General features: G+C 48.7%; 1 protein-coding gene across 4 annotated transcripts in view; it reads left to right on the top strand.

The window, feature by feature from the left end:
• col7a1l (collagen type VII alpha 1-like) overlaps nt 1-24,088 on the top strand; it is a 62,307-nt gene that overhangs the window by 37,364 nt on the left and 855 nt on the right. For 2 of the 4 annotated variants that reach the window (XM_049019169.1, XM_049019162.1), the window contains exons 65-106: nt 62-97; nt 215-253; nt 353-388; nt 476-607; nt 1,239-1,340; nt 1,433-1,630; nt 1,885-1,992; nt 2,689-2,733; nt 3,522-3,578; nt 4,217-4,258; nt 4,574-4,618; nt 5,036-5,086; nt 5,249-5,281; nt 7,297-7,371; nt 7,470-7,532; nt 9,071-9,100; nt 9,366-9,830; nt 10,416-10,451; nt 10,973-10,999; nt 11,161-11,220; nt 11,515-11,640; nt 11,762-11,833; nt 11,954-11,989; nt 12,124-12,183; nt 12,806-12,850; nt 12,952-12,987; nt 14,064-14,099; nt 14,197-14,253; nt 14,374-14,445; nt 14,593-14,664; nt 15,263-15,298; nt 15,478-15,558; nt 15,636-15,689; nt 15,768-15,821; nt 16,026-16,088; nt 16,803-16,865; nt 16,982-17,098; nt 17,443-17,520; nt 17,839-17,892; nt 18,098-18,146; nt 20,508-20,696; nt 21,395-21,451. In XM_049019169.1, coding sequence (XP_048875126.1) covers nt 62-97; nt 215-253; nt 353-388; nt 476-607; nt 1,239-1,340; nt 1,433-1,630; nt 1,885-1,992; nt 2,689-2,733; nt 3,522-3,578; nt 4,217-4,258; nt 4,574-4,618; nt 5,036-5,086; nt 5,249-5,281; nt 7,297-7,371; nt 7,470-7,532; nt 9,071-9,100; nt 9,366-9,830; nt 10,416-10,451; nt 10,973-10,999; nt 11,161-11,220; nt 11,515-11,640; nt 11,762-11,833; nt 11,954-11,989; nt 12,124-12,183; nt 12,806-12,850; nt 12,952-12,987; nt 14,064-14,099; nt 14,197-14,253; nt 14,374-14,445; nt 14,593-14,664; nt 15,263-15,298; nt 15,478-15,558; nt 15,636-15,689; nt 15,768-15,821; nt 16,026-16,088; nt 16,803-16,865; nt 16,982-17,098; nt 17,443-17,520; nt 17,839-17,892; nt 18,098-18,146; nt 20,508-20,696; nt 21,395-21,451 — 3,187 coding nt within the window. The remainder of the gene's footprint in view (nt 1-61; nt 98-214; nt 254-352; nt 389-475; nt 608-1,238; nt 1,341-1,432; nt 1,631-1,884; nt 1,993-2,688; nt 2,734-3,521; nt 3,579-4,216; nt 4,259-4,573; nt 4,619-5,035; nt 5,087-5,248; nt 5,282-7,296; nt 7,372-7,469; nt 7,533-9,070; nt 9,101-9,365; nt 9,831-10,415; nt 10,452-10,972; nt 11,000-11,160; nt 11,221-11,514; nt 11,641-11,761; nt 11,834-11,953; nt 11,990-12,123; nt 12,184-12,805; nt 12,851-12,951; nt 12,988-14,063; nt 14,100-14,196; nt 14,254-14,373; nt 14,446-14,592; nt 14,665-15,262; nt 15,299-15,477; nt 15,559-15,635; nt 15,690-15,767; nt 15,822-16,025; nt 16,089-16,802; nt 16,866-16,981; nt 17,099-17,442; nt 17,521-17,838; nt 17,893-18,097; nt 18,147-20,507; nt 20,697-21,394; nt 21,452-24,088) is intronic. The other 2 variants (XM_049019179.1, XM_049019186.1) reach the window with 2 other exon arrangements.

Below are 24,088 nucleotides of genomic sequence, written 5' to 3'. Positions count from 1 at the left end.
TGTGGGCAAGATCACTGAAGCCTAAGGAAACTGATTGGATGTGTCCTTGCTTTTCTTACAGGGTGAAAAAGGAGATAAGGGTTCGAAGGGGGAGAAGGTGCTGTCTCTGTCCTGCTAGAAGCAGTCAAAACTGGAAGCCAGTATTGTGATTGTACTGGGAGTAAGTGTAGCACAGCAAATTTAGAAGCTAAATGTTTTCCTCCATCCTTGGCAGGGTGATGCTGGCCCCCCAGGAAGAGTTATAGAAATGAAGGTATTATTTTACCCTCCCCGTAAAAATTAATTTCAGAAAGAAAATTGAGCTCATTGAACTGCCCTAGTGATGTTGGGTGTTTTCTTCCTGGGTGATCAGGATATCGAAGCACTCTTCGAGGCTTACGGCATCAGGGTAGGCTGCCGTCCCACGCTCCATATCGATCCGCCGAGGCTTCCTCGGGGGGAGCATTAACGATAGCAGCCTAACTCCATCTCACAGCTCCCCCTGCTGAAGGCCCTGATTGAGCGCTTGCTGCAGGGCGGCTTGGAGGAGCTACTGCGAGAGATGAATCTCAGCAAGAACCTGAAGGAGGACGGGGGGCACGACTCCAACCTCATTACCCAAAACACGGTGAACGTAGCCGCCTCTGCAGGGCGTGAAAGTGCTTACACAAGCAGGACTCCAACATGATGGGGTGCTTATCAATAGGCGTACTTGACCGAATTTGTGTTCTTGCGTACCCATTTGACGCCAGCTTCCATTGCCGTGGTACAGTTCTATAGCAGAAGTACAGAGGATAGTAAAATTCCCTAGATGTCATTTCTTTCCCAGCACCAGATATCAAAGATGCATCAGAAGCATCCTCAGCAGCGAGAACAGTCCCATGATTCACTGTTTCCCAGGTTCATTCTTTGGCGGCAATTTTGCAAGAGAGTGTTCTTGCCAAGAACACAAGTACGATCTTTGCATTCATGTTGTTCAGAAATATTATAATCAGTGGCCTTGTGACTTTATGGTCCACTGCTTCTGCTGCTCAGTAGATGTTTGACTTCGTTTCCCCACAGGGGTAACTGAGGTGTGTCATGTCATCGCTATTTTAGAGGGATTTTTCATTGTATTATATTGATGTGTGATAATTCATTAAATCAGTAACTTAATCAGTGTACAGCCTAGTCTCACATGACATTTTATCAATGGTATATAATCTTTACCTTTGGATTTATCAGCCCTTCATTTGTGCTGATGCTTTATTTTTACACAGACTTCTGTGAAGTCTGAGGTCTCCAGCAAACCACAGACCACGACCGAAGCCATTGGGAGACCCTCCAAGGGAGAAGATCATCTTTTAATGACGCACAATGCGGTACGATGGAACTCCACTGATCACTGTAGTGAAACACGCACATGTTTGTGGTGTGATCTCTGTGTGTCCCTCTGCGTGTGCGTGTGTTTCAGGAGAGGCTGGAAGAAACGGGGGAGGGCCCCACACCAGGAGGGATCGCTGCTCGCAAGGAGAGCGAGTCTGGAAGGAACCACACACACACAGATACTGAGAACATAGTGGGTGGAGCCACAGAGGAAGACAACTACATCATGACTCTCCCTCCCAAGCTGGGGCTGAGGCTGTCAGACCTGAAGGCTCCGGCAGGGACGGTATGGTGACCCTGTGGCAGAAATCCCTTCTGTTTGGACAGTCGTAGTGCTGGTAGTACCAGGCTGGTGTTCTGTCTGCCATGGTGAACCCCACAGTATGGCGAAGTATGGTCCTGCAGGCTCTGTCATGGTGGTTAACAAGAACTTCACACTTTGCTGTGATAGTTTTGCCCTGGGCTCTCAAAGGCCGCAAGCTCCCTGCTTCAGTATGAGCTGACTGACCCAGGTGACTTCTTTTGGCATGTGTTTCGCAGGATGCCTCCAGAGATCCGGAACCAGAGATGGAGACCCTCCAGCTGGGTCAGGAGGACCTGCCGAGGAAGACACTGATGGACAGGAAGAAGGGCAAGGAGAAAGCGAAGGTGATGCTTCATGTAGTGAACATGGAGGAGCCTCACTGGGTTCTTAGTAGAGATGCTCCGATCAATCAGCAGCCGATTTAAAAGGAGCCAATTTTCAGTCTTTGAAATGCCGATTTTGCGGACGACACATAGTTGAGGATGCTCCGATCCATCGGGCGACCGATTAGCTACAGATATTCATTCTAAATAGTTTGAACAGAGCTCTCTATATAGGTCCATCAGAAGAGCTAATCGGCGAGCAAAATACATGAGACATATCTCTGTGTGTGGCAAAGAAAGCTGGCTAAAATGACTCCACTTCCTGCAAAATATCTGGAAAAAACAATAAAATTTCTATATGCAATGTGTATGAATCAGAAATTTGTCCTGGTGGTTCATAACAACTGGGAGTAAAACTGCACTTGTGCCTGATTTTGATTCCAGTGATCAGAAATCAGTGATAAACCTCTAAAACCCTGATTGGAGCATCCCTGGTTCACAGGTTAAAAACAGCACTGGACAGAACTCAACAGGTCTGGCCGGAGAACAAGAGGCTCTTAAAAGCGAAATGTCACACTTATATTGCACATTCTAATCCGTCATCCATTAAGCTCCTGTACTTTTATGTTATCACCACAGTTCCTCCCTGTGGCCCTGCACTGGGCGAGCAGTGATTCATTTGCTAATTCATGAATTCACTGTTAACTTCCTGTCCAGGGGAAAGGAAACAAAGGAAGGCAACGGCGGCAGAAGAAGTGCCTGGTAACTGAGCCCAGTGACAGCCACTGTGCCTGTCTGCTGTGCCTGTGTGCTGTCCCTGTCTGCTGTCCTTGTGTGCTGTCCCTGTCTGCTGTCCCCATCTGCTGTCCCTGTCTGCTGTCCCCGTTTGCTGTCCCTGTCTGCTGTCCCTGTGTACTGTCCCCATCTGCTGTCCCCGTCTGCTGTCCCTGTCTGCTGTCCCTGTGTACTGTCCCCATCTGCTGTCCCTGTCTGCTGTCCCCGTCTGCTGTCCCCGTCTGCTGTCCCTGTCTGCTGTCCCAGTCTGCTGTCCCTGTCTGCTGTCCCCATCTGCTGTCCCAGTGTGCTGTCCCCATCTGCCGTCCCTGTGTACGGTCCCTGTCTGCTGTCCCCATCTGCTGTCCCCATCTGCTGTCCCTGTGTACTGTCCCTGTCTGCTGTCCCTGTCTGCTGTCCCCATCTGCTGTCCCAGTGTGCTGTCCCCATCTGCCGTCCCTGTCTGCTGTCCCCATCTGCTGTCCTTGTGTGCTGTTCCTGTCTGCTGTCCCTGTCTTCTGTCCCCTTCTGCTGTCCACGTCTGCATGTCCCCACCATGTCTTTCCTGTGTGTCTGTAAATGCACCTCCGTGTCTCGTGATATCGCTTTGGCTTTGACTCATACGTTAACATTTCAGCTTCATACCTTTTTTCACACAACATAAGCTGAAGCTTGCCAAAAAATGATTTGCTAAGTTGATTAAATGAATCTAAATATAGAGAGAAAAATCAACGAAATTGAAGGAAATATAACTGAACACGGTGTATTTGTTTTAGGGGGGCGAGACGGAGTGCCAGGCAGAAGATTATGATGATTACATTGATGATTACGAGGTATGTGGCTTTTTGAATCTCACTGGATGATGGTAGAGAGTCAGAATGTGCCAAGGAGGGAGGAAGGGAAAGTGGGACGTCCATCAGCACTGCATGCTGGGAAAAAGTTCACCCTGCGCCATGGAGACAAATTCGGTTGGAGCTGCTAGTTAAAACGAGGACAGAGAAGGCTGGTGCTGTGAAACCGGGTTCCGGTCTGTAATCAGCAATACAAAAACACAACAAATTTCCAAACAAAGACGGAAGATGGTATAAGATTCGTAATTTAGACTGACAGTAGGTTCAAACTCTGGGACCCACAGCATTGTGGGTAAAAGCATTTGGTAAACAAAAATCACACCACACTCATCATTAGTGGGTTCAGTAGATCCACTTTCACAGATGTTATTGATCATTGTACCAGTGATGCTGTAAGAAACGTCAGTCTCATTACCATACTTCTCTAATGAATATTGGCCCAGTCCTGTTGAGATGACATAGACACCCAGAATTTGGTTTGGTTTGCACGTGAGCCACAGAGGAAATTTATAATCTCTGTAAGAAGGTGATTTCTTAGGAACTAAACTAAAACTGTAATGCTTTTTTTACAATTTGTTTGCTAGTTCATTAAGTTTCAATCCATTTCACTTTGCTAACAGGATGAGGCTGAGGGTGCCACGGTCTCACTGGAGGCAGAAGAGGTATGTGTGTGTCAGTGCTACTGTGAGTTCATTGGCTGGCTGTCTGCTTGTGGCTTAGTGGGACCTACAGATTGGTTGGTTTCTTCTATTGCCTTAAGAGGGAACACTGTTGATTGGCTGCTGCAGCTACAACCAGCCAACCATTGCTATCGCATTGATAAATAGGTCTTTGTTTTGTACACTTGCATGTATCGTTTTATCTGCAAAGAGACCTCTACATCCTCCACAAAAAGGTTTAAGCGTGTCACATTTTTTTGCCCCATTTTTTGCACCAATCGAGAAAATTCCATAACTACGTTTTTTTGCTTTTAACAGGACTCCGTACCAACTGAACTCCCAGCCCTGTCACCAGTAGCCAGGGTGAGCTTATCCTTACCTCTTCTTGGTGTGCAGTGGCCCATGTGACAGGAAGTGATGTCAGGCCACCGTGCCTTCATGGATTACAGAAGGAAGCCGATGCTTTCAGGGCCCCTTCTATGCCTAAGCAGCAGGGAGCTGTGGGCCAGGTTCTGCTGACTTCCCCTCACCCTGTGGCCCCCCAAGCCCTAAAGTGCATGGGGAGGCCTGGACTGTGTGTTTTCCCTGTCATTCCCCCGCATGCCTTCGGTCAGAGTGTGGGCTGTCTTCCATCTGCGCTCAGACCCAGCCTGGTGGTCCTTGTTCCCCTTTCTTAACTTTGGCTCCTCTGTTTTATTATTTATTATTGTTTTTATTGTATTATTATTGCATTTTTTTTTGTTTACTTTTTTTTATTTTTTTTTTATATTTCCTGCTTAGGGCGGCTTCACCACTGCCAGTCATCTGCATTCACAGCCAGCAGGAGAAGAGGTATTGGCATGACCTCTGACCCCTTCCCCGTAGGAGTCATTTAGCTTTGCTTTAATGGCAGCCTTGGCTGAGTGATAGTGCAGGTATGCGAGGTCTGTGCGGGGAGGTGAAGCTGTGTCCTTATTCATCTGCCCCTTCGTTGCATCTTTGTTCACTTCAAAGCAGGACGATAAGATTCAGGAGGGAAGGGAAGAGGTAGGTCTTCTTCCTATGGGGTCATCATCTCTGGGGGCTTCTCCCTGCCACTGCATGCCCACCCCCCACCCCACTTCCAGGCTGCACAGATGTTTGCAAAGTGCTTCGACTGTCATCAGCAGCAAACCAAAGGTGCCGCTTCTGCTCTCTGAGGCTGTTCCAGCTGTATGCCCCCCCCCCCCACAAGGGTAGAATAAGATAAACTAATTCTGACACCAGAAATGCTGTTGGGTGACACTGAAATATGTTTTAATTGGATTATCGGGGCTCGTGTCTGTCACCCAACTAAGAGAAATCATTTATTTTGGCACAGTTTTGATGTGCTGTCAGCTGCTCCTGTGAGCGAGCAGCGCATCACGAGGTAAACATGAGCGCGACCCCAACAGCGTTCAGAAACGGTCCAGGCACTTTGGAAACTGCTTGTACTAATAAGCTTCACCAGTGCAAACAAGGAGCAAACATTTTCAATTTTTCTACCACAAGGTATTAATGTGACTTAAGAAGTGTTGTAATCAACCAGGAGATAATAGGGACACAAAAATTAAAGGACAGAAAAAAATCAACAAGGACAGTGTTTCCTGGGAGCTTTACTGTAGCTATCAGTGCAGGGCTTATCACAGTAATTCATGCAGAAACTGTAGTATCCCAGCATGCATTGTGCATGATCTTGGCTATAATGATAAACATAACAAATTCTTTGTATGAGAATGCACAACGCTTGGATGAACATGCTGAAGAATTATTTACATTTTAAACGTGTAACTTGATCTCTTTTTCTAATTTTTAACACAGGGATTTTCCTAAGGTCACTTACATTGAAAACATACGAGCATATCACTGTAAACATGAGCTGAAATCCCTGTAAGCTGTGAAGTGTGAGAGCTGTCCACACGAACAGGACCAGTATTATATGAGGAGCAACTCGTTGTCGTCGCACGCTGATGATGTCACGTGCTCCAGACGCCACCTGTTTACCTTGGATAGAGCAAATTTGGTTTGCCGAAGTATGTATCTGAGAAATTCAGACAATTTATATAAATTAAATGTCCTGAACATGTATATTCCCCGAGGAGAAGAATTTACCATTGCCTTTAATGTCTAATTAACATAACCAAGAAAAATGGGTTTAAGGTAATTTATTTATTAAAAGCGAGGAAATAGCCTGAACCCCTTGTGAAGTATCAGGATCTTTGAATAACTGTTCAGTTTCCCTGATGACCTTTCCTCAGTTTTGGTCAATGCCTTAATCAATTAATTAAGTAAATCAATGCCTTAAAAGAAAAACGTGATTGACTGGCTGTGTTAGGGGCAAATTTAAAAACACACTTTGTATTATTTTGCATACCATGTGTCCTACATTTTTCTTTCCATTTTTTTTATGAAAAATAAATGAGTAATTTGTGTGATTTATACATGTGTGTGTTGCACAATTTTACGTCTTGTTTTCACTGGTGAACATTGTTCCCTGAGAAACGTGACCTGATAGTTCCCTGAATGGTCAACATCTCACCAGCCTCAGTGACTCCACCCCCCCCCCCCCCCCAAATTAACCTCCTTGAATCAAAGCACATCTGACTCGTTCCCCTCTGTTAACAGACAGCTTTAAGGGTGATTGGGACAGCTGCTTCTCCCCAGCCTTCATCATGTGACTATGTCCTCCACACATCCAGCTAAATAAAAGGAGTGCTTTCCTGTGTCCGTCACTGTTTCAGTGTGTTGAGGCTTTCTGCTGTGTAAGGTTGGGTATGGTTGATGCGTTAAGACTGTCGGACACACAAACAAAGCACAGTGTCCCTGCTGTCAGCTCGGTCACACACCAATAGCTGTATATCTCAGGGGCATGATGGTTGTTTCATACATGCAGCATTAGTGAGGGGTTAGATGGTATGGGGGGGTATGTTTGCACATGGCCACATACAGCCCAGACTTCCTGCTACATCTGGTGCATTTACTACATGTGGCCTTAAGGTACTGATTGATTCATGGTGACCTCTGACCTTTGGAAAAATGAGCAGGGTGGCACAGTCAGTGAAGGAGGGGCCAAGATGGCTGCACGCGTACGGAGGACAGCCCCCCAGCAGGACTCTGTTGTGAGTACAGCCCGAGAGGGGGTGTGCTTTGGAGCAGTCCCTGTCACTCTGCCCCTGGGTGTTCCTTTGTTTACACTTAAATGCCTTTTTTTCTCTAGGGTCACATGCCTGGGACTCCAGTGGGAAAACGGGCATCCCGACACAAAAAGAAAGCACAGCAGGTCAGCCTTGTGCTGTGGAGATTCTCATGATGGCTCAGCCCCCTGTTGTAGTTCAGTGTCAGTCCTGCCCCAGGCCTGAGCTTGCTCCCGATGCTTAAGATAGCTCAGCTGCCTGTTATAATTTAGTATCAGTCCTTTCACGGGCCTGAGCCTTCTCCTCATTCTTATGATGGCTCAGCCGCCTGTTATAGCTCAGTATCAATCCTGCCCTAGGCCTGAGCCTGCTCCCGGTCCTCATAATGGCTCAGCCCCCTGTTATAGTTCAGTGTCAGTCCTGCCCCGGGCCTGAGCCTGCTCCTGGTCCTTAAGACAGCTCAGCTGCCTGTTATAACATAGTATCAGTCCTTCCTTGGGCCTGAGCCTGCTGCCAGTCATTATGAAGAGTCAGCCCCCTGTTATGGTTCAGTGTCAGTCCTGCCCCTGGCCTGAGCCTGCTCCCTGTCCTTAAGATACCTCAGCTGCCTGTTATAATTTAGCATCAGTCCTGCCCTGGGCCTGAGCCTGCTCTTGGTCCTCTTGATGGCTCAGCCCTTTGTTATAGTTCAGTATCAGTCCTGCCACGCGCCTGAGCCTGCTCCCCGTTATCATGACGGCTCAGCCCCCTGTTATAGTTCAGTGTCAGTCCTGTCCTGTCCTGGACCTGAGCCTGCTCCCAGTTATCATAACGGCTCAGCCCCCTGTTATAGTTCAGTGTCAGTCCTGTCCTGTCCTGGACTTGAGCCTGCTCCCAGTTATCATGACGGCTCAGCCCCCTGTTATAGTTCAGTGTCAGTCCTGTCCTGGGCCTGAGCCTGCTCCCAGTTATCATGACGGCTCAGCCCCCTGTTATAGTTCAGTGTCAGTCCTGTCCTGTCCTGGGCCTGAGCCTGCTCCCCGTTATCATAACGGCTCAGCCCCCTGTTATAGTTCAGTGTCAGTCCTGTCCTGTCCTGGGCCTGAGCCTGCTCCCCATTATCATGACGGCTCAGCCCCCTGTTATAGTTCAGTGTCAGTCCTGTCCTGTCCTGTCCTGTCCTGGACCTGAGCCTGCTCCCCATTATCATGACGGCTCAGCCCCCTTTTATAGTTCAGTGTCAGTCCTGTCCTGTCCTGGGCCTGAGCCTGCTCCCCATTATCATGACGGCTCAGCCCCCTTTTATAGTTCAGTGTCAGTCCTGTCCTGTCCTGGGCTTCAGCCTGCTCCTGGTCCTAATAACAGCTCAGCTCCTTGTTATAACTTAGTATCAGTCCTCATGGCTGCTTCATGCGATGACACTTTGGTCTCATTTTGTCTGACACACGTTTTTATTAATATATGAGCTTTTTAATGCTTTATTACTGCCACAACATAATAAAAAAATATTTTTCACTATCACATTATATAAATACTACATTATAATGTGAAAACATCACGTTATAACGTGAAAATGTCACGTTAAAGCGTAAACGTAATATTTTCATGTTATAATGTGATACAGTTTCACACTACAGTATAAAGGTAAGTTTTTCACATAATTTATTTTTTGTTTAATAACCATTTTGCTTTTTTATGTTTTCAGTCACGATCTATTGGACGAAAGAGGCTCAATGTGAGTTCAATGCAAAATCCTTATCATTTCACATTACATACCAGAAACATTCCTTTTGGGAGCAATATACACAGCTTTTTCAGCTGAATGGACTTTACTAAGGCTTTTTAAGTGAATATTTGAGAGTGCAGAAGTAAGACCTTCCCCAGCATGGGAATCTGCAGTATTCAGCTACAAATTCATACCCTTCGCTCTCACGTGCTGCCCATATCTTGGGGGCAAGACTGCTTTGATTAGTATCTATATCCGTTTGACTTTGTTTCAGAAAAAGAAGCAGGAGAGCAAGGACCCCAAGATTGAGACTGACCTTAGGGCTCAGGAAGAAGCAGGCATAGACAGGGAGACGGAGGCACACTGGACAGAAGAGAAGAGGAATTTGGTATCAGAGAATGAAGCAGACACAGCGGAGATGGACAAAAATGAGGAACACAAGCTGGAGAGAGAGAAGACGGAAGAGACTGGCACACTGGAGATGGAGGGAGAATGGATGGAGTTGGACAAGGAGAGACTCAGGGAAGCGTTAGAGATAGAGGGAGAAACAGAGGTGGAGAATGAGAGAGAGGGGGAATGGTTAGAAGTAGAGAGGGAACAAGGGAGGAAAATAGAGAGAGAGAGAATAGAGGGAGAGAGAGAAGATCTGGAAATGGAAAATGAGAGGTTGGAGAGAGAGAGGGAGATGATGGAGTGGCAGAGACAAAGAGGTTATGGCAGAGAGTATGATTATCTGAAGGTAAGAACACCCTGTATGTGTGTGATAGTTATTATTATAACACGTTAAGCACTGTGTTAGTTATTTAAATTACAGGTTATAAGTCTCACATCCATACAAAGAGACCCATGACATTTTAATAAGGCTTGTGTTTCCACACTTAAAGTCTACTTAAAGTGAGGGGTGCTTATTAATAGAAATGTCTAAAACGTAGTTATTATTGGGCATGGAGTCGTGTTTTGGCCGCCGTGAACAGCTGTGTCCATGTGTTTTGGACGACTTCCTACTGCTGTCTGGTGAGGAAGCTGGTGGCATCGTTGCCAACTCCCCGTCCCCCAGAGCTTTGCTAAGCTGCAGTAAGCAGGAGGCCTGTCTTGGCCACAGTCCCATAGGCGTCCCGTTGATTTGGGGGCAGAGCTCACTACTGCCCACTGTCTCCTTCTCGGCAGCCCTGAGTCATTTTCGGTGGGATAGCTTTTGGTTGTTTTTCCAGACCTGTGTAATGTGTATATGTATAGTAGGTGTGTATTGAGGAGAGGGGTGCAGGCTGGTGTGTGTGTTTGTGTATTTCTGCTATGTTCTCATCAGTGGGTGCTGCTTTCAAAGGGTGTGCAAGGTGAAAATGGACCCCCGGGGGAAAAGGTGCGTATGTTTCCTACCTTTGTGTCCTCGATAATGAATCTACCAGGGCTTTCAGTGCTCCATCGAGGCCTCTGGGCCTTTGTTAGCTCCTCAATACTTGTATGTCCGTAATCTCGCTCTTCTGTTATATTGAATGTGGACCGTGTAAATGCACCCCCACCCAGCCACCCACCCACGCGGCTCGCTCTGACATCATCCAGCCTCGTTGGGGATGTGAGGAAATTGCTGCTGTCACTCAGCTCGGCGAAACTCATAAAACATTCGGAGAGCTTCTCCACACTTGGCCTTTGAAGTCCCCGCTTCTATTTTTACCCCTGACAAGGAGCCTTAATCTGAGCGTTGATCACTTGCGCAGTGTTTGTTCCTCCGCGTCGATACAGGAAATATCCTTGAGGGTGTGATGGACTTTCTTTACGAGGCGAAGCTGCTCACGTTGTGCATGAAAAGCTCTGTCTAATTGCGGCTCTGTCCCTGATATCCGCTGCTGCCGCTCATTCTTTTGTTTCTGTGTTCTGGTCAAGGGAGAAGTTGGTGAAAAGGGACAAAAGGTAAAGACCCCCCCCCACTTTCCCCCCATGTTCTGAAATTAAAATCCAAACGGAGCGTTGGGTCGCAAACGACGGGGCCTTTTAGTCTGCAAGTTGCCCTGGCCTTTGACGTCACTCGTAGCAGTTAGCAACAGGCTCACACATTACATCTCTGTCCACAGGGGGAGCCGGGAACGGGTCACCGTGGCCCAGCTGGACAGGCCGGCCCCCCTGGACAAAAGGTACTCTGACTTTATGCAAACACATGGAGTCTCAAATTCCCCAACAAAAAGCCAAGAGTTTATGCTTCTTTGTGGACATTTCAGACCCCGAACACTTAAGATAAATTGTGGAAAGTCCTTCACTTTTGTCATAGTCATTTAAACGGCTGCTTCTCTTGCAGTTGAGACGTCCAGCTGTCTGTCCATCCGTCTGTCTACCTTCACCACCTACCTGGCTTCTCCCTCCTCTGTCCATGCAGTAATTGTTGGCTGTTTGCTTACTTTGTCTGTCTCTGTACTCGCTCCATGGGACAGGGAGAACCTGGAGAACCAGGACCCCCCGGAGCTCAGGGAATCCAGGGGATCGGCGGTAACCCTGGCATCTCAGGGATGCAGGGCCTGCGGGGTCAGCCGGGTGACCCGGGAAAGCCTGGGGCTGAAGTGAGTGATGCCGGCTGATGTTGTGACACGAGAGTCTGGTATCACAGACAGACCCATGAGGCAACACTGTACTCCATCTCAGTGAGGGGGAGCCAAGGCTTCTCTCTCTTTATCTCTCCAGGGTGATCGAGGAAGGCGGGGCAAGAATGGATCACCTGGACCTCCAGGTGCACGAGGCCCACTGGGGACACAGGTATGACAGCCCAACTCATTCACATTGTCAACATGGGCTTTTTAGTGGTGGCATTGATTGAAGCCACCTTATTCACCATCGGCGCCCTGTCTAAGCCGTACCTGTTCCCATTCCCCATAGGGCTCACCAGGTATCCCAGGGATGAGAGGTGTCAAGGTACCACTGTCATCACTGAGAAACTCATACTACACCCACAATAGTTTTAGAAAGGTCTTGTGAATAATTGCAACAAAAATACAAAATCACTTTTATATCAAATATTCGTATATGTTCCCGTTGCACCCCTCTAGGGTGAGAGTATCCCTGGGGAGCCAGGCGACAGGGGCGGTGTGGGACTCCCGGGCCGCAAGGTGAGACAGGCATGGAGGTGTGAGGTTCCTCAGTTGTGGGGGATTGTGGGATTGTGGAGGAATCACTAGAAGGTCTGTCAGTCGCCTTTACAATTACATTGAACATAAACTGTTCATGGGGCGGCATGGTGGTGCAGTGGTTAGCATGGTGGTGCAGTGGTTAGCATGGTGGTGCAGTGGTTAGCATGGTGGTGCAGTGGTTAGCACTGTTGCCTCACACCTCTGGGTCCCAGGTTCGAGTCTCCGCCTGGGTTATATGTGTTTGGAGTTTGCATGTTCTCCCCATGTCGTCGTGGGGTTTCCTCCAGGTACTCCGGTTTCCCCCCATAGTCCAAAAACATGCTGAGGCTAACTGGACTTGCTAAATTGTAGGAGTGAATAGTGTGTGAGTGTGCCCTGCGATGGGCTGGCCCCCCATCCTGGGTTGTTCCCTGCCTCGTGCCCATTGCTTCCGGGATAGACTCCGGACCCCCCGCGACCCAGTAAGATAAGCGGTTTGGAAAATGGATGGATGGATATACTGTTCATTGAACAGAAGTATTCAGTTACCATGTTGCACTGAGAAGCCTTGTTAGAGTTCTTGTCAATGAATGTTCTGATGAATTTATTCTTTCACTAATAGGGTGAGAATGGCGCTCCTGGTGCCAGGGGAGCTCCAGGACATATAGTAAGCCAGCATCCCGTCACACAACAGTTTGCTTGCTGCCTGCGTTCAGACCATTCGCCATTCCTCTGCATAAGCTCGCATGCGCCTTTGTTCTGTTGCAGGGTGCCAAAGGCTTTGCCGGTACTAAGGGAGCAAAGGTGAGACTCAGGGTTCTCCCCGGTTTGTGAGCTGGTTTCCATGTGGGTCACTTTAGCAGGAAAAGATAAGATCTTGGGTGTGGTTTGATGAACCGCAGCACTGCTATTTGTCAAGTAGCGGCTTTAAATTTTCATGTTCCTGTCGGAGTTTGGAAATGTCAGGTTGAGGCTTCCTGACTTTGACGGGTCATCGCGAGGCTCCTAACAAACGCTTGAAGGGAGCTTCTCTCCACCGAACTGTCAGCCTGTCATCCGAGACTCTTCCGCGAGGCCTTCGCTCCTGGCCTCTTCCAGCGAGGCTCTTTGGTATTCTGCCCCTGGATGCAGGAAAGTTTGCGTGAAAGAGGGAGGACTCTAACCCAACCTTGAAAGATGCAGATGGGGTGAGCGGTGGCTGGTTTGGTGCTTGTCAGTCAGCACAGGCTCCTCTCTTCCTTTTCCCCCAAGGAATCGTACAGAAAGGTCGTCGTGACGATGCTGACGTTTCTGCTACAGCCCCTTCTCCACATGGAAATCAGCATGAGAGTTTTTTTTGTTAATGTCATCTTGGGTACGGTCACTGTCCACCTCAAAGCAAGGCTCCCTGCAGCCTCCACCAGACCTACCCAGATCGCCTCTTCCTGTTTAATTGCTCAGCATTTGCAGTCATTTTCTTGGCATGAGCAGAGTGCCCTGGCTAACCTGAACCTGAGCCACTGGAGCATGGCTGACTGCAGCCTATATCCTGCCTCTGGATCACCCCCCCCCTCCCACTAGTACCCCTCATCTCTGACAAGCAACACTGCAGATAAACTCCACAGGACGTAATCTTTTGAACCACATTACACTCTCTGTTGGCTGAGACATCAGTGCCATCATGATGAAGGTCCTGATCACTGCACCACAGCTGACGGCACAAAAACGTTTGACTGGACATGTCCACCTCATTCCGGCTCTGCCTGATGCAAAGCCTGCCGCCTTTCTTATGAATGTTAATAATACACCAGTTTTCAAATCCAGTAAAAATCTGCATTGAGCACCTCCTTGTGAAAACATGCTACATCGAGTAAAGTCTGACTTTCGGAATGTGTTGGTAGGGTGACCGTGGCCTGGCTGGGATCAAAGGTGAAAAGGTAATTAACTGGAATGTTTTAATTAACTTATATGTCAAGAGCAGCATATGTACTGAGACTCTCCCGGTCATGTGTATTCGCTGATGTTTTACACCAGGGGAGTCCGCTGATGATGGCAGGACCCCAAGGTTACACAGGCCACAAGGGGGCAGTGGTAAGTAGATTATCATTAATGAATTGATGAGACAATAGTGATAAATGGAATTATGTACAGTGGCCGACTTTGTGCTGTGAGATAGCGCTAGAGAGTCCAAAATCTGTTACTCGTTTTTAGGGGGACAGAGGACACCCGGGCTTTGACGGGGACAAAGGGGAGAAGGGTGAGGATGGACCCCCAGGTATAAAGGTGAGAAAGAGAAATGCATTTTGTTATTATTTGCTTAGATCTGCCATTGTCCTGCAGAGGAATATCTCATAATTACCTTAGATTCATGCTCCATAGTGTGTTAATTCACTCTCATCTTCATCTATTCATTGTTTCTTACGTGGAAAGGGACTAAAGGGGGAGCCTGGGGCCAAAGGAGCACTGGGACCATTTGGGGCCCGGGGACCAGTGGGCCAGAAGGTCAGAGCACTAAGGGCTTGGATCCCATTCTGTGTGGTTTAATGACTAAGGGCATGGACCCCATTTTGTGTGGTTTGGTGACTAAGGGCATGGATCCCATTCTGAGTGGTTTACTGACTAAGGGAGTGTATCTTATTCTGTATGGTACAGTTACTAAGGGCATGGATCCCATAAGGTGTGGTTTAATGAGTAAGGGCTTGGATCCCATTCTGTGTGGTTTAGTGACTAAGGGCTTGAATTCCGTTCTGTATGGTTAACTAAGGGAATGTATCCCAGTCTGTATGGTTCAGTTACTAAGGGCATGTATCCCATATAGTGCGCTTTAGTGACTAAGGGCTTGGATCCCATTCTTTATGGTTTAGTTACTAAGGTCATGTATCCCCTTCTGTATGGTTTAGTTACTAAGGGCATGTATCCCATATAGTGTGGTTTAGTGACCAAGGGATTAGATCCCATTCTGTGTGGTCAACTAGAGGAATGGATCCCATTCTAAGTGATTTAATGACTAAGGACACAGGTCCCTGAGTAGCTTCACCCTGTTGTTGAGTTTAAACATGCATATCTTAACCCCAGCGTGTGATGTCCAATGTGTTCACAGGGGGACCCCGGCGAGCCTGGTGTTGATGGCGAACCAGTAGGTCTTTGTATCATAACCTAAAACTTTCTTTCCTGCACTGGCCTCATTTGCTAATGCACTGATAATGTCCTACAGAATGAACAGATGTGTGAGGAAAGTACATTTATCTCAGCGAGATGAACATGTCACAGTCTGGGGAGTCATGCTGTCTTCTGATTGGCTTATATTCCTCCAAGGGCCGCAGTGGCAGCGATGGATTGGATGGAGTCAAGGGCAGCAAAGGAGACAGAGGCCCACAAGGCCAAAAAGGAGACCAGGTTAGGAACTAGCTTCCCTGGGCCGTACAAGCTGAAGAGTTTATCGGCTTTTCACCCGATCAACCTTTTACCTGCAGGGAGATTCAGGGGAACCTGGCCTGCCTGGTGACACGGGGGGAAAAGGAGAGAAGGTGACCGTCTGTACAGCACCTGGTGGGGGCGCTGTGGCTCGGGTATGGCTGGTTAAATTGCTGTTTGTGTCTGTGCAGGGGTTCCGTGGCCTTCCGGGCCGGCCGGGTGCTGCTGGCCTAGATGGGGAGCAGGTGAGGAGGGTTACTTTGATTTATTTATGTGAAAATCATGTGACCACAGGAAGGAGCCACATTCAATGTGAGGCCCCCAAGCTCACAGGGGTGTCTGTATGCCATCCAGTCATCAAATGCCCTCGTCTTGCATGACTCTCTGCTTTATGATATCTCAATATCTGACTGCCTCTCATGCCCCCCCCCCCCCCCCGCCCCGCCCAGGGGATTTCAGGCCTCCCAGGCACTCCAGGGACCCCCGGCCTCAGCGGCCATCCTGGGCTGAAGGTAATCTAACCCTGAGAGATGGAGGGACCACGTGGAGCACAAAAGCATTTCCTCTGCGCAGTTAGGGAGAGTGAGTGTGAAGGTGTGACCGTGCGACAAGCTGAGGGAGTGATTCTGACCTTAGCACCTTCTTATGGTTGCCCATCCAAAGAAGCCTCGTCCTCATTTCCTGTTGGTAAAGGGTTTGGGTTTCCACCACCCTTGCTGTCTGGAGGCTTTGTGCTGCCCCCGGTGGCAGACTTTCACCCTACAGGTTTGGGTAATATGGAGGCTATCCCTCAATGACACAGGTGAGTGTAGAGTGTGATGACAGAAACATGAGAACACAGGCTAAAATGGGCCTGTGGATATGAATGAGCTTTTCACGTTGCTTTGTTTATATGTCTGTAGGGTCTGCTTACAAACGATTGCTGTATATTCCTGCCCGTAATGTAATCACACTTGGGGCAGGACGGTGCCTCTTAACATTGGGAGATGGATGAATGGGTGTAATCTGATGTTGTTATGAGGCTGTAACTTTTGACCAAGTTTGTGTATCATCTCGCATCAAATCGCATTACGTTCTGGTTTTACGTGCAGACCAGCTGATGCTGCGAAATATTAGATGTACACGTCATGCCGTCCGGATGCCATCTGCTTCTTTTCATTGGATACTTATATAATCGTATTGTTATGGCGGCTGATTGGTCGTTGCCAACGGTTTCTGGTTTATAGGGCGGCCAGGGCGACGGCGGTGTGAGCGGCACGGATGGGGAGCCGGGTCAAAAGGGTCAAAAGGTGGGTCTTGCCTGGGCTGATCTTCCACAGCTCAGTGTGTGTTTCCGTGTTATGGACACGAACTGTGTGTTTGGGATGCAGTGCTGCAATGGTGTCTCCACTGCTTACCACTGTAGGGTGCCACTGGGTTTCCAGGCTTCCCTGGACTCAAAGGCTCTGCTGGTACAGCAGGCAAAGATGGACCCCCAGGTGCCCCTGGCCCAGCTGGACCCAAAGGAGACCTCGGACCTAAGGTACCTAATCATGGCAACATGAGGATTTATACCGTGTGTTCAATCATAGGGGCTTATTAATTACCAGGCCCTACATTTTATTGGGGACTTTGCACTTCTACCTGGTTTGGGTATTTCAGAACATCCTTGTGCCTTTATGTTACTTACTCCTGAGTGTAGATAAACCTGACAGCCATAGGTCAGTAATTCAGGTCCAGAGAGTAAAAACCCAGACCCAGTTTTTATTTCAGAGTATTTACTCCCTGGACCTGAACTGCCCACCTCTGGATGCAGCATCATACCAGAAGCATGTTTCCAGGGTGGGGAGGGTGTTTCCATATGTCCTGATCCTATTTACTCCCCAGGGAGAGCGGGGCCGTCGTGGCAGGGGGAAGCCATGCGTAAGGGGCCCACCAGGGACCCCAGGACCGGTAGGAGCTGACGTGAGTCCATGTCTAATGCATGCACTGAAAAGACAAGCACATGTGGAGTGAGGGATTGTTTCGTTTAACCATAACTAATAGTGACAGGGCGCAGGTGATAAAGCCAGCTTGTGAACTGCATTTCACTGGCAGGGTCATGTGACCATACAGAGGGCAGCATAAGTGGCCGCAGGGCATCAGCGTGGCAACGGTGCCACCCAGAAAGCCGTGTCCTGTGATCGGGTGGCTCCAGATCAGAACATCTGGTGCTTAGCATCTCCATGGTGATGTTACTACGTAAGCAATGATGTCGCCATCTGACTGCCATGTCCCCCGCAGGGCATGCTGGGAGCAGAAGGACGTAAGGGGGACAAAGGGGACCCGGGGCTCACGGTGAGTTTCCTCCTTAGACCCCAGCTGGACAGGAGTGTCTCTGGGACAGGGACCAGAAAGTCACCAGTAGCCTTCATACCCTGCTACAATGTCCTTGGACACCACTCCAGGATATCGAGAGCTTGGAAGCTGTAATCACGGAAAGGCAGCTATGCATTCTGGGAGTGGAAAGTTAGGCAGCCCTGCTGTGCTCTGTGTCCCGCAGGTAAAGGAGGTCAAGGATCTGGTGACCCAGGAAGTAACTGAGATGTGTGGTGAGTTTGCGGCATCGCTGGGCTTGTGACGTATGTTGTGTTTCTACACGGTGAGCTTGCAAAATTCCCGAGAAGGTAACCTGTACACTACCAGTCACAAGTTTTTGCACAGCACAGATCCTTACTGCTATTCCATTTATTTCATAAATAAAGATTTTTTTTAATCTTCTTAAGCATTGAAAAGTTGAGTGAACAGCTATAAATGAAAAAATAAGTCAAATAAAACAAGTTTCCTTTTTAGCATGGAAGAGGTATGTAACTGCGCATGTCTGACACCCTATTATCTGGTTGTGTGGCAGAGTCAAATTCTAGACTGTCCTTCAGCTTTAAATGCAGTTGTTAACTATTTCATCCCAGGAAACAGCAGTATTTAATGTCCCTTGCAGAAAGAAAGCCTCAAATTTTCTCTACTGTTATAACTGCTACAGGAGGTGACTTTGATGAAAGATGTGACATTTTCTTGCTAATAAAGATACTCAGATGGTGAACATACTGTAAATGTATAATTGTTAGCAAAGAATATTGAGTATTTTTAGCAAATGTTTAGTGACATGCAAATATAGAAAAGTGTGTGCAATTTTTTTTGACTAGTAATGCCTGTGTTTATGCATGGTTTGCTACATTCCTGAGATAGTAATGTGCGTGTTTATGTACAATGTGTTTGCAGTATTGCTGAGATAGTAATGTGTGTGTATTTATGTACAGTGAGTTTGCAGTATTGCTGAGATTGTAATGTGTGTGTGTTTATGTACAGTGAGTTTGCAGTATTGCTGAGATGGTAATGTGCCTGTGTTTATGTACAGTGAGTTTGCAGCACTGCTGGGATGGTGATGTGCGTGTGTTTATGTACAGTGAGTTTGCAGCACTGCTGGGATGGTGATGTACGTGTGTTTATGTACAGTGAGTTTGCAGCACTGCTGGGATGGTGATGTGCGTATGTTTATGTACAGTGAGTTTGCAGCACTGCTGGGATGGTGATGTGCGTGTATTTATATACAGTGAGTTTGCAGCACTGCTGAGATGGTGATGTGTGTGTTTATGCATGGTGAAGGGAATGCTATGTCTTTTCCAGATATCTGTTTCTTTTCATTGCCTACTTTGATAGTCGTATTGTTTATAGCTCATATTGCTTATAGGGTTACAGTGAGGAAGGCCTGGGTGGACATTAGGCATCTCCTTCACTTGAATCAGGCAATGGCAGCGTGTTGAGCATGAGAATAACAGAGGGAAGCCAATGGGAAACACACAAGGTCCCAACAACAGCTCACGTATTTACAGTACTACAGTAAAGAAGTGCGACAATGTAGCGAGGCCAGGGGGAGCCAGCCACGTGAGTGTGTGTGGGTGTGTGTACAGCCTTCCAGAGTGCTGCTCGTGAATGTTCTAGAACACCCACTGAAGCGGCGTGGGACCCCCACGACTTGCACCATCTGCCATGTTCCCGCACGGCGAGCGGCAGGTGCCTGTCGGACGGAGGGAGTGAGGACGTGTACGAGACTCACGTGTTTCTCAACTCATCTGATTTTCCCCCAGCACAATGCCGCCTGTGTGTGAATCACTGAATTATTGCTGACTCCTGGGGTGCGCCATTCATGTTGCTGCAAACTGCAGTTAAATGTCGCAGCGTAAATAAGCTTGACCGGTATTATACGAAACTTGGGGCTAATTTGTTTCCCTGTACTCAGGATATTTTAAAATGTACATGACTGGAAACTTTAATTGGTACAAAGTGTTAACAATTGACTTGGTATTCTTAAAAATTCTGAGGCCATTAGCCGGTTTTGTTGGTATGTGTTGCTCCTGAGGTGCTGTGCATTTGTTAACAGGATTGGAGAGATTTGCTTGATTGCTTCCGTCAGATGATAAAAAAAAAATAACAGTCTCAAACTATTTAGCTTCAGGCTGTGAGCAGCCCAGGCAAGGCCATTGCCAGTAATTGGTCTCAGATGACTGGCAAATTTTTGCAGTGTTACACTCTCTCTGACAGCCCTGCTGCAGTCTGGGAGCCAGTCTAGGCTGGTCTGTCCCCTTCATGCTGTCTTCATCTTGGAGGATTGTCAAATTTCAACAACAAGACCAAACAGGCAGTCAGTCAATTATTTCCTTTATTAATGCACTGAGGGTCTCAGGTAAGGTTGCAAAGGGGTGGTAAATTTCCAGAAACTTTCCATTCCGTGGAAAGTTAAGCTGGGGAATTTTGAAATTATTTCAAGTTGGAAACTTTCCATGGGAATTACTGGGAAAATATGTGAATTCATTTTGCAACCCTAGTCTCAGGTAAATTGTCTTTACATTAATGACTTTGTGTTCTGGCCCCTGCTGTGAAGTGTCTTCATTGAGGACTTTGTGTTCTGGCCTTAGGTAAAGAGTATCTGGTGTCAACAAACACTGTGGACCCCACTGCAGAGATACCTGGGATGAATGAGGATGAGGAGAGGAAACACGATCATGCCTTCAATGTTTCTGAGAAAGAAAGAAGACTTGATGAGAAACAGGAAGAGATGCTTCTCATCCCCAATCCAGAGCCAAGCGCATTCTACAACTTCTCAAGTAGGTCCATTAGAAGTCAGGTCCATTAAAGGATATAGAGTGAACATACCTTCCAAATACAAGAAACCATTTAAAATCTCTGCTTTAGAGAGGTAGAAGGACATGTGTGGATGGTAATGAGCAATCAATGCCATTAAAGGCAGGGAAAGTGCTAGAGGATCTACATTTCGCATTGAAGGTGTGTGTCTATATGAGCACTTCGCTCCTTCACCAGAGCCTTCCTCTCTTTGTGGGCTCCTGACATTCTCCATACACTGGCCCATTCCATCATTCATGAGAACTTTCTGAATGGAGGTCATTTGATCAATTGGTCGAAACTCTTCACCAATCACCTTGCAGAATGAGGCTACCGATAAGGTATTAAATCTTCTTTGAGTCCCAGCCTCTAAGCACTGATGGTCTTCTAAGCCACAAGCTTTAAGGTGAAGAGGGGTTACTTACCTGAGCACCGTCAGCCGCATCAGACGGAAATGAGTTGCCTGTCAGAGATTAGCAGTATAAACTAGCAGGCCTGGCCAGTGAAGGTGAGAGTGGAACGGACCCCTAGAGCAGCTGGGGGTCACGGAGTCACTGCGACAGGCTTGTTTGGTGACATTTAACCGGGAGCAGCTGGTACTGATGGGGGGGGCCCTGATGTCCACGTATCCCACCAGCCCTGGCACAGAGCCCCAATGAGATCATCTCCCTCCCCCTCACAGGCACAGAGAGTGATGTAGGGCACAAGCGGCTGAAGCGGCAGCGCGGGGCCCCCGCAGGTGAGAGCTCCAGGAGACGAGGGACCCCACTCACATGGCGTAGAGGGCTGGGGGGGAGCTGGGTGACCAATCACATGTGAGGATCAACCGATATGGAACTACAAGACAGCAGGCCTGTTACCGTCTCCATCCGGCAAATGAAAGAGAGCTCCAAAGAATGAGCGAGCTAGGAAGGAGTGAATAACACAGGACCAAGGAAGGGACAAGAATGAGTTCATGGTGGAATTCATGCCTACCTGATTATTAGATTTTTACGCTAAATACTGAGACAAACTTGCCATGCCTGACTCCACACAATCACCTGACCTCCCACCTGACTCCACACGATCACCTGACCTTCCACCTGACTCCACACGATCACCTGACCTCCCACCTGACTCCACACGATCACCTGACCTCCCACCTGACTCCACACAATCACCTGACCTCCCACCTGACTCCACACGATCACCTGACCTCCCACCTGACTCCACACAATCACCTGACCTCCCACCTGACTCCACACGATCACCTGACCTCCCACCTGACTCCACACGATCACCTGACCTCCCACCTGACTCCACACGATCACCTGACCTCCCACCTGATTCCACACGATCACCTGACCTCCCACCTGACTCCACACGATCACCTGACCTCCCACCTGACTCCATGCGATCACCTGACCTCCCACCTGACTCCACACAATCACCTGACCTCCCACCTGACTCCACACCATCACCTGACCTCCCACCTGACTCCACACCATCACCTGACCTCCCACCTGACTCCACACGATCACCTGACCTCCCACCTGACTCTACACGATCACCTGACCTCCCACCTGACTCCACACGATCACCTGACCTCCCACCTGACTCCACACGATCACCTGACCTCCCACCTGACTCCACACGATCACCTGACCTCCCACCTGACTCCACACAATCACCTGACCTCCCACCTGACTCCACACAATCACCTGACCTCCCACCTGACTCCACACAATCAATCACCTGACCTCCCACCTGATTCCACACGATCACCTGACCTCCCACCTGACTCCACACAATCACCTGACCTCCCACCTGACTCCACACAATCAATCACCTGACCTCCCACCTGACTCCACACCATCACCTGACCTCCCACCTGACTCCACACCATCACCTGACCTCCCACCTGACTCCACACGATCACCTGACCTCCCACCTGACTCTACACGATCACCTGACCTCCCACCTGACTCCACACGATCACCTGACCTCCCACCTGACTCCACACGATCACCTGACCTCCCACCTGACTCCACACGATCACCTGACCTCCCACCTGACTCCACACAATCACCTGACCTCCCACCTGACTCCACACAATCACCTGACCTCCCACCTGACTCCACACAATCAATCACCTGACCTCCCACCTGACTCCATACAATCACCTGACCTCCCACCTGACTCCACAGGATTGTCTGACCTCCCACCTGACTCCACACAATCACCTGACCTCCCACCTGACTCCACACAATCACCTGACCTTCCACCTGACTCCACACAATCACCTGACCTCCCACCTGACTCCACACAATCACCTGACCCTCCCACCTGATTCCACACAATCACCTGACCCTCCCACCTGACTCCATACAATCACCTGACCTCCCACCTGACTCCACACAATCACCTGACCCTCCCACCTGATTCCACACGATCATCTTACCCTCCCACCTGACTCCATACAATCACCTGACCTCCCACCTGACTCCACACAATCACCTGACCTTCCACCTGACTCCACACAATCACCTGACCTCCCACCTGACTCCACACGATCACCTGACCTCCCACCTGACTCCATACAATCACCTGACCTCCCACCTGACTCCACACGATCACCTGACCCTCCCACCTGATTCCACACGTTCATCTTACCCTTCCACCTGACTCCCTACAATCACCTGACCTCCCACCTGACTCCATACAATCACCTGACCTCCCACCTGATTCCACACGATCATCTTACCCTCCCACCTGACTCCATACAATCACCTGACCTCCCACCTGACTCCACACGATCACCTGACCCTCCCACCTGACTCCACACAATCACCTGACCTCCCACCTGACTCCACACGATCACCTGACCCTCCCACCTGACTCCATACAATCACCTGACCTCCCACCTGACTCCACACGATCACCTGACCCTCCCACCTGATTCCACACGTTCATCTTACCCTTCCACCTGACTCCCTACAATCACCTGACCTCCCACCTGACTCCATACAATCACCTGACCTCCCACCTGACTCCACACGATCACCTGACCTCCCACCAGACTCCACACGATTGTCTGACCTCCCACCTGACTCCACACAATCACCTGACCTCCCACCTGACTCCACACGATTGTCTGACCTCCCACCTGACTCCACACAATCACCTGACCTCCCACCTGACTCCACACGATTGTCTGACCTCCCACATGACTTTGCTGAATCATGTGACATTCCACCTACCCCACATCACTGAACACTGTGGTGTTTGGGCCTTATTCAGATTCAGAATACTTCATTGATCCCTGAGGAAATTATGTAAAAAGATGGAAAAAGTATGGAAAAAAGGCAGGAACAACTGAACAGGCTGCATGCTAGTT

This window comes from Brienomyrus brachyistius, chromosome 1, assembly GCF_023856365.1.
Source record: "Brienomyrus brachyistius isolate T26 chromosome 1, BBRACH_0.4, whole genome shotgun sequence".
NCBI classification, from domain to species: Eukaryota; Metazoa; Chordata; class Actinopteri; order Osteoglossiformes; family Mormyridae; genus Brienomyrus; species Brienomyrus brachyistius.
The sequence above is the reverse complement of the archived record's forward strand: the minus strand, read 5'-3'. Positions and strand labels throughout refer to the sequence as shown.